Source organism: Rhinolophus sinicus, chromosome 5, assembly GCF_057876585.1.
Source record: "Rhinolophus sinicus isolate RSI-liver-muscle chromosome 5, RSI-T2T, whole genome shotgun sequence".
In the NCBI taxonomy this organism is placed as follows: Eukaryota; Metazoa; Chordata; class Mammalia; order Chiroptera; family Rhinolophidae; genus Rhinolophus; species Rhinolophus sinicus.
Genome location: NC_142505.1, coordinates 14,773,098 through 14,793,234, shown reverse-complemented (window position 1 = coordinate 14,793,234; position 20,137 = coordinate 14,773,098). Strand labels below are relative to the sequence as shown.

At 42.7% G+C, this 20,137-nt stretch overlaps 1 protein-coding gene across 2 annotated transcripts in view; it reads right to left on the bottom strand.

Moving 5' to 3' along the window:
- Nucleotides 1-20,137, bottom strand: part of TRANK1 (tetratricopeptide repeat and ankyrin repeat containing 1) — a 97,837-nt gene that overhangs the window by 62,743 nt on the left and 14,957 nt on the right. The window contains exons 2-4 of one of the 2 annotated variants that reach the window (XM_019727660.3): nucleotides 9,019-9,150; nucleotides 4,337-4,463; nucleotides 1,294-1,444 (exon numbers count right to left, since the gene is read on the bottom strand). In XM_019727660.3, the coding sequence (XP_019583219.3) occupies nucleotides 1,294-1,444; nucleotides 4,337-4,463; nucleotides 9,019-9,150 (410 nt within the window). Of the gene's footprint in view, nucleotides 1-1,293; nucleotides 1,445-4,336; nucleotides 4,464-9,018; nucleotides 9,243-20,137 lie in introns of those variants that run through there. The other variant, XM_088798281.1, reaches the window with a different exon arrangement.

Here is a 20,137-nt window from a genome sequence, read left to right as displayed (position 1 = left end):
AAGGAAGTGTGGGGAAAGGGCTAAACCATCAGGTTCAGAAAAAGGGAAGCAGGTTCAGTAATTGTCACCAAATGGTGTACTGGAAAGCTGTGACCCATCAGCACCTGCCTAGAGACCTTCTCTGACTGCGGGCCAGGGCCATGTCCACCTCTAACCACTTCCACTCACTGCCTGCGCCTGCTCTTACCACTCTCAGTGCCTAACTTGCCCAACTCCGCAGAACTCTTCCCACAGACCACAGAAGTCGCCTTCCCCCAGTCACAGTGGGAACACTTGGCTCTCTTTAACAGTTGAATCTGTTATCAGCAGTGATTTCCCCTCCTCTGAAGGCCACAGAACATTTCTTAGCGATGCTAACGTGACATTTTTCACATTCTAACATCTCTAGAATCGGGATATGTGTTACAGTCGATGTTGTTTTTCAATGGCAGAACATAAATTAAAGGCACGTCTTAAATCAGTGCAATCTTAAATCTGATAAAGCGTAGTATTTGCAAACAACGGCCTGGTTACTGGCGGATCTTCAGACCTCACTAAGATAACCAGAGCAGAAACTCCTCTGTCACTGGCAAGGGCTATGTTACTTGTTGTGCTTTGTGGTTTTTCTGGTTTTGCCTAAGCCAGGCCACCGACAAAGCCACCTCAGGGGCCAGGTCATTAGAGTAAGAATCTAATGCAGTGATGCAAAAGGCTTCCCATGCGTCACTCCCAGACTGAGTGCGTGGGTCCTCTGCTGCAGTGAGCATCGCAGCCAGACACCAAGCGCCCACTGCCAGCTTTCCCAGGGCCCTCTGTCGGCCCTTTCTGGTTATTTTCATCGCAAACAAGAATGTGTTCTTGACGCATTGGAGAAATACATGCGAAAATCACAAGAAAGAGCAAAAATTACATAAAACAAGTAGTATAAATAGGGAAAGCTCTCTGAATAGCAACACAGAAAAGAGCTGAAACAAAATTGGGACTGCTTTAAGAAATTTGTTTTTTACAAAGGCATGAGCCACTGAAGCTTTCAAAATGCTTTCTAATGAGAAAACTAGTTTGATTCAAACTACATAAATTAGCCACAAAGAAACACCCTGTAATTATCTCCCCAGGAGCCTGAGTCCCTAGGAGCCCTTCAAATAAAATAACAAGGACTTGGAAGGAAGGGAGGGAGGAAAGGTAGGAGGGAGGAGGAAGGAAAGAAGAAAGGAAAGGAGGGAGGGAGGGAGGGAGGGAGGGAGGGAGGGAGGGAGGGAGGGAGGGAGGGAGGGAGGGGAAAAGGAAAAGAAGGCTTCCCCATATCCAACTTACTGCCCATAGTGGTGAAAACTCCCACAAGGAAATCAGCAACCTGGGTCTGATCCTGGCTGCTCTGTAGCAGTCGAAGACCCTCAAGAAACATGCGAGCAGCTTCATAATGCTGGAGCAACCGCAGCAAGGAATAACCAGCTCGGTAGTATCCCTGGAATGGGGACAAAAAGGAAAACCTTAACACTCCCATCTCTTCTCCTCTGCTGCTGAAAGGAAGGGCAAGACTGACGACAGGGGAAATGGACTCCAGAAGTCTCCCTTCTAGGGAAACAGATTTCTAACGAGCACTGGCTACAGGGTTGCCACATTATATTCTGTGCCACATTTTTCCTGTCATTTCCTCACTGGCAAGAAAATCACTGCTTTCACATCTGTGATGTATACAGCATCTAACATATGACACAGAGAAAAAGGAAGCAGGCTTGGTTCCAATTACATGTGTGGTTTATTTATTCATGCCTCAAATCACAGCCTGGGCAAGAAGAGAGGAATGACAAAAACCCTATGACTAGAGTGTTCCAGAAAAGAATAAGACTATCATGTAAACACAGCAGTTACTCCCTGCTCCTTTCAATCAAAGTAATCACAAGCATCGAGATTTACGGAGCTCCACGTTATAGGTAATACATACCGGGTTTCCCCAAAAACAAGACCTAGCCGGACAGTCAGCTCTAAGGCGTCTTTTGGAGCAAAATTTAATATAAGACCTGGTCTATAATATAAGACTGGGTCTCATACAATATAATATAAGCCTGGGTCTTATTATTAATTTTTGCTCCAAAAGACGCATTAGAGCTGATTGTCCAGCAAGGTCTTATTTTCAGGGAAACAGGCTACCAGAGGCAAAAAAAAAAACAAAAAGTTGATTTCTGTAGAGAGGAAAATTACAATTAATAAAGGAAAATAATCTAGTTTTGCCTAAAAGGCGTCCCATACATGCAATACCGTAGCTTGAGGAGGAAGAAAAAACCACTTAACTGCTTTCCCTACTTTGACTATCTACATGCACTGGCATTTAAAATTCCACTTACCACCAAATCTCTATTTATTGAATTGTCTTAACCTTCATTTGGAAGTCTAAACCTTAGATAATGATCAGAAAAAGGGGGGGGAAATTTTTTTTTCCAACCAGGTAAGCTAGTACAGAATTTTCCTTTTCTTTGACTTCCTCAGACTTAAGTTTCACCTTTTTATTTTGGATAGGGGTAAATAGGATCAGAATATGCCACCCCAAAATATGAGAAATGAGGACTGCATAAATCTCCTCTCCTGGGGAATTTTTATGGCCATGAAGACAGAAAGTCAGCACTGCCATGGGCCTCACAAATAAACCTTGCTAAGATAGCCCTTACCCTCCGCTAGTTTCCCCGGTATATTTACTTTTCCACAGTTTGCAGCCCCCAGAAGTCTTTAAAACCCTCTCCTTTGTCTTGTCATCTCCACAATTTATCGCTCTTCGTTAAAAATGGTATATGAACTCTCAGGCCTACCTGCTTTTCAAGAGTCTTCACTTCTTTTCTCAGAAGGCCCCCGTGTCACATAAAAATTAACATCAAATAAAACTTATTCTTTTTCTCCTGTTCATCTTTCTCTTATCAGGCTCATTTGCAGGGCCCCAGCCACTGAACCAAAAGAGGGTAAAAGGAGATGTTTTTTTCCCTCCCCTACAGAGGACATTTGGGGGCAGGGTGGGCAGGGGGAAACAACGGAGAACGAGGGAGACACCCAGGAGTTCTGGATGAAAATGGGACCGTGGTCCTGGTTACTTTGCTGTAAGAAGCTGCTACAGGTTTGGCTGCTCAAGGAAGAACCTGGGAGCATCACCCAAGACCCCCTCTGCCCCATGGGCCACAGCCACACTCCTCCTCAGAGATGTGGGCAAACCCTAACTACTCCCCGCCCTACCCTAGCTAGAGGATGGGAAAATCCTAAAATGTCATTAGACAGAACGCCTCAGGAATGCATTCCCATTTTCAAAACTATTCAATAATTTCTATAGTACCCATTCTCCAATAGAAGAGGTTTAATATAAAATATACAAATCCCTCCTAATCGGTAGGTCAAACTTCCCCAACCACTTCCCACCGTGTTGTTTCTGTGTAGCAGCCGTACACAAAATGCAGATGACAGTGGATATAACACAGGCTCTTAGTTACTGACTGTGAACAACTTTACTTCATGTCTCCTTAATCCTAGAAGCAACTCGAAGGCATAGGTATCATCTCATTTTATAGTTGGGGAAATGCAGGCTTAGAGAGGAAAAGTCAATCACCCAATCTGTTGAAACCAGTGTGAGGGAGAAAGGGCTGCATTTTCCCACTTCATCCTGAAGCCTCTCTATAAAGTGTCTATGGATGGAGCCGCTCTATAAAGTGTCTATACCACTAATTAGACACTCAGATGTACGCGGCCTCCACTAGCTCCAGAATGGAATTTCAGGCCCCTGGTTTTGCACATGCTTTTCCTCTCCCTAGCTTAACTGTGAACAACTCAAGGCCTGGGATGGTGTCTTCCACTCCTTTTGTTGAAGCATCAAGAGGGTGAAGGCACCTTGCAGAGAGGGCGGTCAAAACATTTTAGCCGAAAAAGTAATCAAGTGATTATTTACTAGCCTCTCAAACATCCCAGATCCTTCCAAAGGGGCTAATTTCTACTGTAAGAAACACTACCTGAAGAATAGATACCATGCCGGACACCCAGCTTGCATTTGAAATAAAGCTTTGCTAAAATGAAACCTTGCAAACAGCAAGACAATGAATTCTGGTGTAACTCCATCAGAACAAAACAAGCTCCAGGAGGCTCTCCACTGTACTCCATCAGCCAAGAGGCCCAGCTCAGCTCTCCCCTACCAGGAGGTTTCGACACTTGGCCATCATGATTTTTACTCTTCTCTGGGTACTGCTCACATGCCTGATGGGCATCTGTTTGAAGTGCAAAAAGAGTTGAAAAAGAAGCACTCCCTCTTTAAAAAGAAGGGAGGGAAGGTGGCAGGTTAAGAAGAATGAGGCAGCAGCCACCCCAGCTGTCATTGCACCGTACATACCTTCACGTAGGTTGGATCCCACTGGAGACATTCCTTGGCAGCCACAAATGCCTCGTTCCATTTCCCAAGGTTGTAAAATGCATTGGATTTGTTGCACAGAAGCACAGCCAAGTCCCTGGGGGGAACCCTATGAGAAAGAACAAGCTGGTGGTCGGTAAAACTATCTTCCTGCAAATACGGAAAATAACCCGTGAAGGCCACCATTTTGGTGCCGGCTGCTGCCATCACAAAGGGGTTTCAGCAGGAAATGTCCCACTTATGCCTATCAGATCTGACCCTTGTAGCCCTCTAGAAAGCCTGGGGCACTTGCAAGGTACAAATCTGTCCTTCCTTGCCCCCAAATCCTCTGCTCCCATCTTTTAATGACAGTGTTCTCAACACCTCAATTCCATCTCCTATTGATCTCCACAGATCTTTTCCTATTTTAGAGACCACTGCTGAAGATGCTGCAAAAATGGTTACTGCTTCTAAGGTTGGAATGGACAGGAGTTCCCACTGAGCCTTAGCAGAGTCCAGACAAGGTGCGAACCACTCCACATGCATGTTCATGCTGAATGGAGACAGCTTATCACAGGAAGGGCCTTTTAAAACACGTGACCATACCATCCCCATGGACCCAGGAGAAGCGCTGTTCTAGTATACTGGCAGGGCCACCCTAACATTTGCAGGACCCAGAGGCCTGCAGAGAGGACCATACACCATGTGGTTAACCTGCACTGCCCAATAGGGTAGCCACCTTCCACATATGGCTATTTAAATTTAAATTAATTACAATACAATAAAATGGAAAGCTCAGTTCCTTAGCTGTATTAGCCACATTTCAGTACTCAATAGTAGCCACACTCTAGCACAGAACATTTTCATCAGCACAGAAAGTGCTACTCTAAGTATTTGAAGGCCATAAAACAAGCTTACAAACTGTTCAATAAAATATGCTCTGCCCTCCTGATTTATAGTAACTGGAAGGCAAGGTTCATATTTAGAACTGCAGGGACTGTGTCAGGCAGGGTGAGGCTCCTCCTCTCTTTCCACCTCAGTCTCTGTCCTGCACTGCAACAGGCACGATTCCAAGCTCTGTCCACACCCCTGACCTTGGCCGGCCCTCGGAAAAATGGACCGCAGGAGGAGACCTGTGCACGCCCTAGGAACAGGGTCCACGGACAGAAATTCTAGGCTTCTGGTATCCACAGTGTGGCTCAAAGGGCACAGAAGGGCTCGAGGTGGATAAAACCCCTGGCCTCACAGAATCCTGCCAGTGGGGAGGGGGACAACTGGGGAGGCCAAAAGGGGGCTCTCTAAAGCATGACAGGATGGGGCGCCTCTTACCTGGGTCTTGGGGTAATATAACTAACTGCAAGGTTAGTGCTGAAACCAGGTGGAAAGAAGGAAATCACAAAATATACCACAATATGTTAACAGAAGCTCAGGTGCCATTGAATTCAAGACACACAAGGGGAAAAAGGAAGGCTCATGCATCTTTTTTAAATGAATATTTTAATTGTGAAAATAATACAAAGAAAAGAACACAGATCACTATAGAAAAGTTAGGTAATACAGATAGACACAAAAATAAAGCACAATTGGGGTGGATGGGTGGCTCAGTTGGTTGGAGCAGCGGGTGGCTCAGTTGGTTGAGGAGCTGGGTTGCAGGTTCAGTTCCCACATGGGCCAGTGAGCTGCGCCCTCCACAGCTGGAGTGGGGGCAGCGAGCTGCCACTGAGCTCCCGCGCGGCCCAATGGCTCAGTCGGTTGGAGCACGTGCTCTCAACCACAGGATTATAGGTTCGACTCCCGCAGGGGATGGTAGGTTGCGCTCCCTGCAACTAAGATTGAACAATGGGGCTGGATGTGGAGCTAGGCTGCGCCCTCCACAGCTAAGAATGAAGGGACGGCGGCTTGACTTGGAGCTGATGGGTCCTGGGAAAAAAACACTGTTCCCCAATAAAGTCCTGGAAATACACACTGTTTCCCAATACAGTCCTGTTCCCCTTCCCTAATAAAATCTTTAAAAATAAAATAAAGCACAATAAAAATCACCTTTAGTACTGTCCCCACTCCAATGCTTTATGTGTATAGTTTCTCTCAGCACCCATAATTCCCTCTGGATGACTGGCAAGGAAGCTGTGACCGCAGAGGATGAGATGCCATAGTGTCCAGCCCAGATACCTTGGCCAGTGTTGCCATTCCCAGCTGTAGTGAGTGTTGGCTGCAGCTAGGGCCTCCAGAGCTTTACCCTTAGCCTAATGGGAGCATGCTGTCCCCAGGAAATGGTGCCCCTGCTGTGGACTGAACTGTGGCCCCATCCCCTCAGATTCGTATGTTGAAGCCTTAGCTCCCAATATGATGGTATTTGGAGATGGGGCTTTTGGGGGTGTGATTAGGTTTAGATGACGTCCTGAGGGTGGGGCCCTCTGGATGGGATTAGCGCCCTTATAAGAAGAGACACCAGAGAGCTTCCTCACTCTCTCGCTCCCTCCACCACGTAAGGACACAGGGAAGTGGCCACCTGAAAACCAGGAAGAGAGTTCTTATCAAGAACTGAATTAGTCAGCGCCTTCCCAGCCTCTAGAACTGTGAGAAATAACTTCCTGTTGTTTAAATCACCCAGGTTATGGGATTTTGTTATGGCACCTTGAGCTGACTAATATAGCCCCTCTCCCTAGGACAACTCCCAGGGGCCAGACAGTCTACAAACAATGATTGACTAATATGGGAATCAAAAGGTCAGCCCCCTTGCCTGAAAGTGGAACCAACTCTGCAGGACAACTCATGCTTCAGAGCTCCCCGGAGAGATCAGACTCCAGATGAGACAACATCCCTGCTTGGAGACTTCCCCTCCCCCATCCTGCTCCCTCGGTTCCCTCCTCCTCAGAGCACTTGCTACATTCACCTAAATCCCTATGTCAGCTGGCAGCAGCAGGAAGGCAGGCAGCAAGTGATGGGTAAGGGGAACACTGTCAGGAAGATCCATAAAAGATATCATGTGAAGGTCCTGGACGAAGTCCCACCAGTGGTCACACAACTAGCAAGTGGTGGAGCTAAGATTTGAACACTCACAGAATGGGGTTAGTCTACGGCCATAACCAATATACAATGCTACTGCTTTAAGAAAGCTGGCTGTTTTGCCCTGAATGAGGAGCTCTAGGCCCAGCTCTGAAACAGTTCTGATCTGAACCAAGAGGTGACAGAATCACAGAACTATAGCTCCAAGCCAATTACACTCAACTGAAGTCCAAATAGAGTGTAGACACCAAGATGATAGGAGGTAGGGGGTGAGAGCCATGTTTCGGTGATTTAATTCAGTGCCATTTCTCAGTACAAGTTCAGGCTGCACATACCCCACAAATGCCACCTTCTGCTTCCTCTACTATGGCTGTTCCCCAAGTATGATCTGGGAACCTCTGGGGGTCCCCAGGACCATTTCAGGAGGTCCACAAGGTCAAATTATTTTCACAATTGTAGTAAACTGAATAATAGTCCCCAAATAATGTCACCTTTTATGGCAAAAGGGACTTTGCAGATGTGTTTAATTTATGAATCTTGAGAAGATTGTCCTATATTATGTACAATCACAAGGGTCCTTATAAGAGAGAGACAGAGTGAGACCGGGCTACAGCAGAGTAGAAGGCAGTGTCGTGACAGACATAGACTGCAATGATGTGCTTTGAAGATGGGGGAAGGGGCCACACGCCAAGAAAAACAGGCAGCCACTCAAAGCTGAAAAGGACAAGGGAATGGGTTCTCCTCCACTAGGAACCAGCCCTGTACTGTTTTAAGCTACGAAGTTTGGGGTAACTTGTTACAGCAGCAACAGGAAACTAACACAATAACATTAAGACATTATGTCTTTTTTCACGCTCATTCTCTCTCATGTGCACGGAGAATTTTCCAGAGTGTATATGACATGTGATATCGCAACAGATTGAATACTGGAGCAGGTGTGAGAAGCCAGGTGTCTTCTACTGAGACAGACATTGAAGAGATCTGCAAAAATGTATAATAAAATGTGCCACTCTTCCCACCAAATTGTTTGCTTTGGAAAATATAGTTATTTTTCTTTATGTTATTTATGTTAATATGGACTTATTGTTGATATTTTTACATAAATAAATACACACTTTAAATTTCTCTCAGTTTTCAGTTCTAATACAGACTATATTGACAGCTAAAACCTACAGAAACAAAAAGTCTTTGGGACCCTCCATGATTTTTAAGCATGTCACAATACTAAAATGTTTAGGAATAGGTTTACTAGAAGCAGAAGGTGCCGGGGAAGAAGTAAGCCTTAGTTCCCGAGTAGTGTGCACTCCTAGGGGATAAATGACATAGGTACTCAAAAAGATGAAATGAATGACAACTGAGAAGTTTGGGGACTTCAGTCAAACCAGGAACTCTGTTCCAGGAACCAGACAGAAGGGAAACTTTAGTTATATTTATCTACTATCCTCTAGGTTTCACTTTCTATTTCTCTTACTACTCTGGTGTTCTCTATTCAGATTCTCAGCTGACAATACAGAGAAAAGCAACAGGAAGTAGGGGAGAAAGAAAACAGAAACTCAGCAGTGTGATAAGAAAAACTAACACAATAACATTAAGACATAAAGAGAAAAGCAACAGTAAGAGTCACCGCTTACTTTAAAAAAAAAAAAAAAAAAAGTGGAGAGAAAAATCCAAACACTTACCCCCACTGGTATAACTGCAGGAGAATCTGGATGGCTTCATCGTACTTTCTGATGGCCAAAGAGAAGTTCCCATTCTTAAAAACCTGGTTGCCAGATTCTTTCAACAGCTCAGCATAAGCTGTGGGGTCCATCCTGTGAGGAGACAGAGGAAAGAGTGGCTGCCAGGCCCGCAGGGACCAGGTCCCTTTCACATCTGCATTGCTGAAAGTCAGGAGAGGCAGTGTGTTCATTCTGGCCCCACCCACCAGGGGAGGGCACACCCTAACAACACCCCTCACCACTATGGGACCTGATAGGAGTCTAACCAGGTCATTTCTTCCTCAGTTCTTTTCTGACCTCAGGGGCAGGCCAGAACAATGCCATTTATTCTGTATTAATGACCAAGGAGGTTTGCTTCCATGCACAAGACAACATAATCCTGGCAGGTAGTTTGGCTCAAGAAGTGGCAGCTATTCCCATAACAGGCACTCTCATTACTCTCTCCTTTACCCATCACTACAGCCTGCCCATAAGGAGGCATTGTCCTCTCTGTTCAAATGAGGAAACAGGCTCAAAGAGGTTCACGCCACTTGCCTAAGGATCTGCTAATGGCATTCCCCAGTTCGGACCTCAAATTCAGGTTTCTGCTCTTCACAAATATCACATTGCCTGTGATACAAGCCGAACTCAGCTGAGAATCCTTCTACTCAGAAGGTGCGTTGGAGAGGAAGGTACAGTTCTAAAAGCCACCACATACAAGGGGCTAAGATGCAGGGCCACAACCCCTGCCTCTCCCGAGCTCTTCTCTTCCTAAAACACTATATATGAAATAAGCTCCAGAGTACGTATTTGACCCTGAGATTTGTCTCTGAATTTGCCATCGCCTGCTTACTTCTCTGTGCCCCCAAGAAGCACTTGCTTCTTTCAGGTCATGACTTCTGTTTTATTCGTATTTGTCTCCCTATGGCCTAGGATATAATGGGTACTTAAATACTTGTGGTGTAACAAATCTGACCCAGAGAGGTTGCCTGTTACTTATCGGTTCTCTCTGGTGTGGCCTGGGTAATCTGAGAGAAGTCCCTGGGGCCCTGCTGACATGACGGGCCTCAGGAAGTGTTTACTGAACAAAGGTAGCGGAGAGGAGAGCATCTTGGAGAACCTCAAGAAGCAGATGGCAAGGAGGTAGGGGCCAGCAGAGATGTCTCTTAGGATTTCCTCCTCCCAAGATGGCCGTAGGAAAGGCAAGGGGTCACCCCAATAAACTTTAATTTAAAAAAAGAGAGAGAGAGAGAGAGAGAGGCAAGGTGATGGGGAAGGTCTTAAATAAGGACAATTCAGGCATTTGCATATGCCATGTACCTGTGGGGTCACACAACCTATTGGGGGCCTTGCAAACCAACACAATTCTTGGACAGATAATCGTTCTTATTCTTTTTATCATTTCAAATCTTGGTAAGGGGCTTGGGGACAGGGGAAGCAGACCCAAGCAGACGTAAGTGGTGGCTTATTTTAAACCCATATGAGCTTATTGGAAATGGGTTTTTGTTTGTTTGTTTGTTTGATTTTTTAACTGTGTTGCATTCCTCAGGTAGAGCTGTATCAGAACGAGGCACATGGTTATTAAACAAGTCAGAAGACAAAATTCCACCTACACTTTTCATTAAATAATCTCTCAATTCCATGGCTCACATTTACACAGAGATGACTGAGGAGAACGTGGGAAAAAAAAAAAGAATTGATGAACTAGAGAATACAAACATATTTCTCTGTCAAATATTGTTAGCCATACATGTCCGGTGACTGTTTCTTAAAATTGGCCATGATCAGACAACTAGAAAAAGGAAATTGCTGTAACAACGAACAAAGGGTTAATACTCCTCTTTTGTAAATAGCTTTACACCACAAGAAAAGCCCAATACTCTGATCAAACTGTGTAAGGTCCTAAACAGACAATTCACAGAGGAATACAAGTAATGGTTAAATATATGGAGACTGGATAAACAGCATCACCCTCACTAGTGAGCAAGAGATGAAAAATTAAAGCAACGAGGTATCATTGGAAAATGATTAAAAGACTGACCCCAATTCTGGGCGCTATCATATATTGCTTACAGGGAAATATACCCTATCATGGATAGATTTAGGCTCATGGATGTTTGCCACAGTGAAAAACTGGAAATAACCCTCCCTAAATGCACCATAACGTGGGTTACAATCAGTTGTAGAAGGTCCATATGGTGTAACACCATGCAGTTATTTTTAAAATCATATTGTAAAAGAACATTTAATGATAGGCTAAGTTAGTAAATGAAAAATACAAGCTACATCAAAAGGTGTATAATCCCAAATTACATTTTAAACTCACGTATGTACTGAAGATATGCCAAAATATGAACAGTCACACACCACTGGGATTGTTACCCAGATACCACTGGGTTTGACAAAGCCCAGACACTGCACCGAGAAGGGCCACCCCTCCAGTAACATGGTTATGCAGGGTTTTAATTTTCCTCCTCGTGCCTTCCTGAACTTCCAATTGCTCTACAATGTACCACCGTAATAATCAGACCATAAATTATTTTTTGTTTGTTTTGATAGTTCTGCCTACACTAAGCAGAATGAGCCCCCCACCTTTTATTAATTTTGCTCTGAGATCTGCTCTTCTTTCATTCATTTATTAATTCCATTAAACATGTGTTTTATAGGCCTCATGGAGAACCTCGACTCTAGGCACCAAGCAACAGCTCTGAGTCGGTCCTTCTTTATATCTCGCAAGCTGCCCACAGGCATCTCAAGGAAGGGGGGTTTGAGGGAGTGGAAGCCATGTCATCAACGTGCATATCTTAAAAACCATCCTTGCTTATTTCTACAATGGTGTCTAGCCTCAGGTACTTATTGGGGCTGCTACCAAGTCCTTCTGGGCTTTCCTCGGTGCCTGATTCTCAGCTACTTTCATTCCCTCTCTACTTAGCCTTGTCACTGGCCAGTGGGGAGGCATTCTGGTTGTCACCAAATGTCTCATTCTCAGCAGCATCCCTCAAAGGCAGCCTCAGTGAATGGGTGCCTTTCTTCTGCGAAACTTGGGCCCACCACCTCCATTCTGGGTGAGATCTAACGAAAGCCCCTCCACATTTCCACAGAATCTGCAGGACCTGTTTATGGTCCTAATTTCTCCAGGAAAGAGCCCAAATGCAAACAAATATGGTGGCTATGTTATCAAAGCCTCACTAGACGGAGCCCTATTGCAGACTGAGCAATCAGTGAAGCTAAGCAAATCTGAGCTCAGGGATACCTTCAAACCCCAAAACTCTCTTTCAGGGAGCCCCCAGTGGGCTTCCACATCTGTGCCTTCTAAAATAGTGTTTTGCTAGAACCTTCTACCTGGCCAAAATTCACTGGTGAGCTATTTGGTATTGGGTGGGCCGAGGTCCTTACGTGGACCCGTGAGCCCCTTCAGAGGTCGGATTGCTGGAATTCAGCAATTTGAGGTCTGTCAGCTCCATGAGTCACACGTGGGGCCAGGTAAGTGCTTCCCAACATTTCAGTTTCCTTAGCAGGGGTATGTGGTTCTCTACTAGCTCACTGGTCAACTGGGGAGGAAACTCTCTGATACCCAGTCTTGAACCTGGCCCTGCCTGTGCTTCAGCGTCGTCTCCTAGTGATGGGAGCATCACGCCTGGTTCCCACTCAGCCATTCCCTAGCTGTGTAACCATGGGCATGAAGAAAGCCTCACTTCCTTCATCAGTGAAATAGGGCTGCTTTGAGGGTTAAATGAAAGAGTAAGTGATGCACAGAGTGAGCTTAGCTCAATAGATATCCCCACCCTAACTGCTCTAGGCTTGTGCTGTCCAATAAAGAAGCCACTAGCCCCATGTGGCTGACATTTAAATTTTTTAAAATAAATTTATATCCCCCTTCACCCATTTTCCCCACCCCCACCTCTGGCAACCACCAATCTGTTCTTGGTGTCTATGAGCTTGGGTTTGTCTGTTTGTTTGTTTTAGATTCCATATATAAAGGAGATTACACGGTACTTGTCTTTCTGCCTGACGTATTTCACTTAGCATAATGCCTTTGCAGTTCATCCATGCTATGAAATTTCAAGATTTCATTCTTTTTTATAGCTGAATAACACTGTTTATCCTTTCATCCATCGATGAACACTTAGGTTGCTTCCCTATCTTGGCTATTGTAAACAATACTACAATGAACATGGGTGCATAAGAGGTCTGACAATTAAGTTTGTGAACTCATCCTAGAAAAAGTGCTATAAACCTCATTGCTGAATATCACTATGGTCACCTTTCAAGTAGTCCCCTTGGGAAGTTATGCACTGACACAGCGCCTAGTCCACCCTTCAAAGCAATTTTGGACTCTTTTTCTGGAATGGCCATCAGAACTGTCATCATATTACCCTTGATGTCCTGAATGTCATCAAAATGTCTTCCTTTCAATATTTCCTTTATCTTCGGGTAAAGAAAGAAGTCATTGGGGATCAGATCAGGTGAGTAGGGAGGTTGTTCCAATAGTTATTTGTTTACTGGCTAAAAACTCCCTCACAGACAGTGCCGTGTGAGCTGGTGCATTGTCGTGATGCAAGAATCATGAATTGTTCACAGTGTGCGGGATATAAATGATAAACGTCTAAGTATTGCTTTGTCTTGTGCACCTGAAACTAATAAAAAAAAAAGAATCATGAATTGTTGGTAAAAAGTTCAGGTTGTCTAACTTTTTCTCACAGCCTTTTCAGCACTTCCAAATAGTAAACTTGGTTAACTATTTGTCCAGTTGGTACAAATTCATAATGAATAAGCCCTCTGATACTAAAAAAAGGTTAGCAACATCATCACACCAAATTCTTGAACTTAATTGTCAGACCTCATACATCTTTTCAATTTAATGTTGTTGTTTTCTTTGGATAAATACCCAAAAGTGGAATTGTTGGATCAAATGTTAGTTCTATTTTTAATTTTTTTTTTTTTTTTTGGAAACTCCATACTGTTTTCCACAGTGGCTGCACCAATTGTCATTTCCGCCAACAATACAAGGTTTTCTTTTTCTCCATATCTTTGCCAAGACTTGTTATTTCTTGTCTGATAATGCCATCCTAACAGTTGTGTGGTGGTATCTCATTGTGGTTTTGATTTGCATTTCCCTGATGATTAATGATGTTGAGCACCTTTTCATGGACTTGTTGGATGTCTGGATGTCTCCCTTGGAAAAAAAAATGTCTATTCAGATCTTCTGCCTATTTTTGATTGGATTATTTGGGATTTCTTTTTTTCTTTTTTTTTTTTTTTGCTATTGAGTTGTATGAGTTCTTTACATATTTTGGATATTTGCCCCTTATCAGATATATGACTTGCAAATACTTTCTCCCATTCAGTTGCCTTTTGATTTTGTTGATGGGTTTCTTTTGCTTTGCAGAAGCTTTTTAGTATGATGTAGTCCCACTTATTTATTTTGCTTTTCTTGCTTTTCTTTTTGGTGTCAGATCAAAAACTTACTACCAAGATCTATGTAAAGAAGTTTACAGCCTATGTTTCCTTCTAGGAGTTTTATGGTTTCAGGTCTTACATTCAAGCCTTTAATCCATTTTGAGTTAATTTTTGTGTATGGTGTAAGATAGTGGTCCAGTTTCATTCTTTTGCATGTGGCTGTCCCATTTTCCCCAACACCATTTAATTGAAGAGACTGTCCTTTCCCCAGTGTATAACTTGGCTCTTTTGTCATAAATCAATTGACCATATAGGTGTGGGTTTTTAATTCTGGGCTTTCTATTCTATTCCACCATCTATGTGCCTCTTTTTACACTAATACCATTCTGTTGTTATTACTATTTTAAATAACATTTAATCAATGTTATTAAAATAAAACTCTTTAAAAGGGCTTAATTAAAGATTTCAAGCATAAAATATTTCCACTGTACTTACAAATACAGAATTTTTTTTTCATATTCCTCTAGAAACCAAGAGTGAGCTCTTAATGTTATATGGGCAAACATCACATGTTTTCATCCACTTATGTTTCTGTTTTTTCTTGGTACAATCACATCACAGGGGAAAGTGAATTGCCAACCACATGGAGGGCTTTTTGCTTCTTAATAGGATTGATTTATAGACAGTTCCGTTCTCATTATAGGGAAGAACGCTCTTTATCTCTGGTTAGAACACAGAGGGCTCAGTTGTTGAGTCTATTTTTTTTAAAAACAACAGAATGGTCTATTTATAAAATGAAATTGTTAAATACAAGTGGTAACAATTTAACATAATAACAATCCGCTTGATAGATAATGTGTAGTGAGCCCCTACTATGTGCTTCACAGCATTATGTCACTTCATTCTTACACGAAGCCCCACGAAGTAGGCATGATTGTGTCCTCATTTAACATATAAGGAAAATGAGACAAAGAGAGGTTAAGCTACTTGCCATGGTCATACAGAAAACGGCAGAGCTGGAATCCAAACATAGGGGGCCTGACTTTAAGAGCTCAGCTACACTCTGAAGGGCCAAAAAAGAGGCCAACAGGTCAGCACCCAGTCAAATCACTACAGTATGTCATAGTTTGGATGGCACCAAACACTTACTCCCCTGCACTTTCAGTTTTGTTAATGATGCAAAAAGCTAAAAGACAGAGACAGTTTGACAGCTGCAGCGTTGGCTTTCAGTCAGTTTCACTACGTCCCTATGAGAATCCAGGATTCAGGTATGTCATGGGCTATATAGCTACATCTAAGGAAACAGAAGCAAAAAAAAAAAAAAAAATGCAAATGCACTGGGTGGATTTTAAAACAAGGAAGTTTGAAAGAAAGAAGACACAGGTTGTTGTAGTTTTTATTACTCACTGTGTATGTACACATGAGATTCTATACCTGACTTGCAGGAATAGAGCAAAAACTGCCAACAGGGATGGGCTTAGGGGCAGCTGAATGGGCAGAGGGACGTTTTACCTTTATATGTTATCTGGGTACTACTTGAAATCTTGAAAGCAAATTTGTTCCCTGTTTGAGATTTTGGCGGTTTGTTGTTGTTGTTTTGTTGTTGTTGTTTTAATTAAAATCCTTTCAAACGACCCTAAAAGCAATCAACAATCCAAGATCAACTCTGCAATGCTAGGGGTAGAGACAGTTTCCAACTGGGACCAGAGAGAACAAATCTTAAAACTGACTCCTTCCTACTTCCCACTGGAAGGAGGCCAGGATAAGAACGCAAAGGCAGACTCATTCTGGGGACTCCAATTTGGTTTTGTGGGGTTTTTTTGTTGTTTTGTTTTGTTTTTTTGTTTTTTTTGCTTTTCTTTCTTTTTTTCTTGGGGGAAGGGGAGCAAATGTAGGAGAAGAGTAGGAATTTTCTTAAGAAACTCACTCAAAATCTTTCAAAAGGCCTCTGGAAAATGTGAAGTGTTAGGCGCAAGCCTTTCCTACCTGGGTGTCCAGACAGAACAAGATAAACCAGATCCCCTTGCTACTCCACCTCTGCTCTCTCACCAGCCTGCCCCAGCCCACCAAAGCCCAGGTCAGTAGCCTTCCCTAAACCTAGGGCTGTCCCAGTCCAACCAATCTCCTTCGTCCATCAACTTTAAATTATTCCGCCTCAGTTTACTGCCTCGTTAGCCCCCAACTACACAGAACACCAAAGTCAAGATGGTGATTCTAAAACCAGTTAAGGAGTCCAGCTCTGAACCACTCTTGAAAATTTACATCCTAAAACTCATACTTCCAGCAAAAAATAAACACCATAAATAACTATCTCCCTAATATGTGAGCTCTCTTGATTGTTTTTAAATCTATGCCTCTTTGATAGAATTTTCACATACGCACGCAACACTTAAGTATCTCCCAAGAAGATCTATAACTTTCAGAATACCCCAATTTTAATATTTACACAGCATCTACCCCCTGCCAGGCAGTGTACTGGGCGTTGGGGGGTTCACGGTGAAAGGACAACCACTATCCCCACCTTTGAGAAGTTTATTGTTTATTAGGGAGATGGACATTAAATAATCACACAAATATTATGGCTAATAGATTTTTTCATCTTAAGAAGAAAAAGTAGAGAGCATAAGGAAGCATATAAAAGAAGAATATCACCTAAACTGCAGGGGCGAAGGCAGGTCTTTCTTGAAAGTGACATTTAAGCCAAGATCCAGACAATGAGTAGTTAGCTAAGGGAAGAGTAGGGATAGGTGTCCAGGCAAGGGGAACAGTATATGCAAAGGCTCTGAGCTTCACAGTTCAAGAACTGTCAGGTAAGTAGAGGACAGAAGTGAAGCTGGAGGAATAGGTACTGGCTGGAATAGATGGGCAACCTGGGATCTTGAGGGCCATCAGAGGGTCTTGTAATTCATCTTCAAATGTAACTGGGAAAGCAGCAGTGTCCATCACAACTTTGTGTGATGATGGGAATGAACTATTGTGTACTCTCCAGTACAGTTACCACTAACCACGTGTGGCTATTATATATTGGAAAGATGGCTAGAACTACAGAACTGAATTGTTCATTTTCTTCCATGTCATTTCATTTATTTATTTATTTTTTTAGTTTGTTTTCTTTAATTTTAAGTAACTTTAATTTACATAGCCACATGTGACTCGTGGCTGCCACATTGGACAGTACAGCACTAGAGGGTTTTAAGCTGGGGATTAACAAGAACTAACTGGCTCATACCGGCTGCAGGCCAGGTGGAAAGAAATAGGCCAATGTAAAAGAAACTCAGGAGGCAGAGTCAGTAAGAGTTGGTGATGGAACTACTTGGGAGTAAAGGGCAGGAAAAATCAACTCCAAATCTTTTCGTCAAACTTTACTTTGCATTACAAAAATTGGAGCTTTGTTTTCAAATATAAATGTATATAATATTGAATATTCTTTTACACACACACACACACACACACCACACACACACCACACACAGTCTAGCCCCTGGGAACAACCATTCTGATGCCACTGAATCTAATGGGGTAAAGTATATGCGCTATAAAATCCACAATTTTGAAAAATACACAAAAGCCTGAGAATGGGTCACTCGTGACTGTCAAGGATGTACCAAGTAGAAATACATTCTTTAGGAAAACATATCCTGTGAGCCATACAAAGCATCATGCACCCATTACAGTGTCCCAGCAACAGCACAATTTGGGGGGCCAGGGTGGGGGTAGCAGTCACAGAGAACCATTCTCCTCTCTAGAAAAGAGGTCAGCCGTACATCTTGACTGGAAAAGATACTTCTCTACCACAACCAAACCAAAGTCAGGATGTTGCCTTTTTCTTCTTTTTTGTTGTCTGTTTGTTTAAAGGTGGTGGAGTACTTAGGATAGGGGTGGGGAAGATAGAGAGTTAGTGGGAAAAGAGAGAGCAGAGGTGAATTTGAAGTTTTCTTCAAGTGCCATTTCTTTCATTATCAGACTATTTAGCAAATTTGGGGCTGCCTCTCCATATGTTAGTCTGGAAGCATTTTCCCTATAATATGCATTCTCAAGGGGGCAATATCATCCCTGAAAGGAGCAAAAAATGGTTCTTGACGAGTAAACATTTTTATGTAAAAGATATAGATATATATGTACAATACACAAATAGATATACAGTGTATCTGTGGTATTAAAATTTCGTAGGCAATGGACAGCTCTGTGTTAGGAAAAATCTCTTAAAAGGTTGGGAGTGGCTATAATGAAAAAAATAGTTAAGAAACACTTATTGTCCTATTGGAATAGATATCCTATTGGAAACTAAAGGGATACAATAAATGTTAAAAGTAAAAAAGGTCCATCTACAGGTGAATGGATAAACAAAATGTGGTATACATTTGTAGGTACAATAGAATTCAACCCCCAAAAGGAAGGTAATTCTGACACATGCTAGCAACATGGATGAACCTTGAGGACATATGCTAAGTGCAATAAGCCAGTCGCAAAAAGATAAATACTGTAGGATGCCACTTACAGGAGGTACCTAGAGTAGTCAAATTCGTAGAGACAGAAAGTAGGTGGTTGCCAGGAGCTGGGGGGAGAAGGTGATGGGGAGTTATTGTTTGAGAGGAATAGAGTTTCAGTTTTGCTAGATGAAAAAGTTCTCCTCAACAGTGTGAATATACTTCACACTACTGTACACTTAAAATGGCTAAGATGGTAACTTTTATGTTATGTGGGGGTTTTTTCCCACAATTAAAATTTTTCAAAAGTACAATGACAACAAACCAAAAACCCAGAAAAGAAGAAAAAGAAGCATTAAAACACCAGTGTGAAAGAATATTTCCAAGACTTGTATTTCCACTCGAAGTTTGACAGAAAAACTATTTATTTTCCTTGTATGTCCTATGCTACACCAATATACCAAAAAGATGGCAGGGTACCGAAAACGTCCCTGTCTTGTGGTACTGATTTACATGCATATCCGGGAAAGGGAAGGCAGCCAAGATACTAATATCTTACAAAGCCAGGCTAACGTGCTGGCCCCGCTGAGAAGACAGAAATAAAAACCCATCTCCCAAATCCTTCCTCAGTGTGTACAAACATCAAATCACATTGTACACTACAAGAATCTTACAATTTTATTTGTCAAGTATACCTCAGTAAAGCTGGTGGTAGGGAGAACCATCCTCCAGCAGGCATCCCATGTATATCGTTTATGGTACTCAAAGGGTAATTTCTATGACCATAAAGGAAAACAACAACAAAAACAACTACATTATACAATTAATGTCTTTGGGCTGACAGTCAACTCGTCGGACAACATACATGTACAATTACCATGCAATGTTAATGAAAAGATATGTGTAGGAGGAATGTCCTAAACTGTTACCTTGAACAGGCCCAATTTTTTTTAACATTGTCATTGAGGTAAAACACCGTAATGTGTGTTACGTGCACTAATCTTAGGTGCTCAGATCAATGAATTTTTAACCCATGTAACCCATCCAAGTCAATATATAGAACATTTCCAGGTTCCAGAAGGTTCCCTCTCGCCCCTGCCTTGTCTAAACCCACCTTCACCACTATTTTGATCTCTAAACCATAGATTAGTTTTGCCTCTTCTTACACCTTGTCATCTTACAGTGGAAATGCTTGAGTCTGGTTTCCTTCCCTAAAAATGGTGTAAGACTCACCTATGTTACTGTGTGTATCAGTAGCTCATTTCTCATAGTTG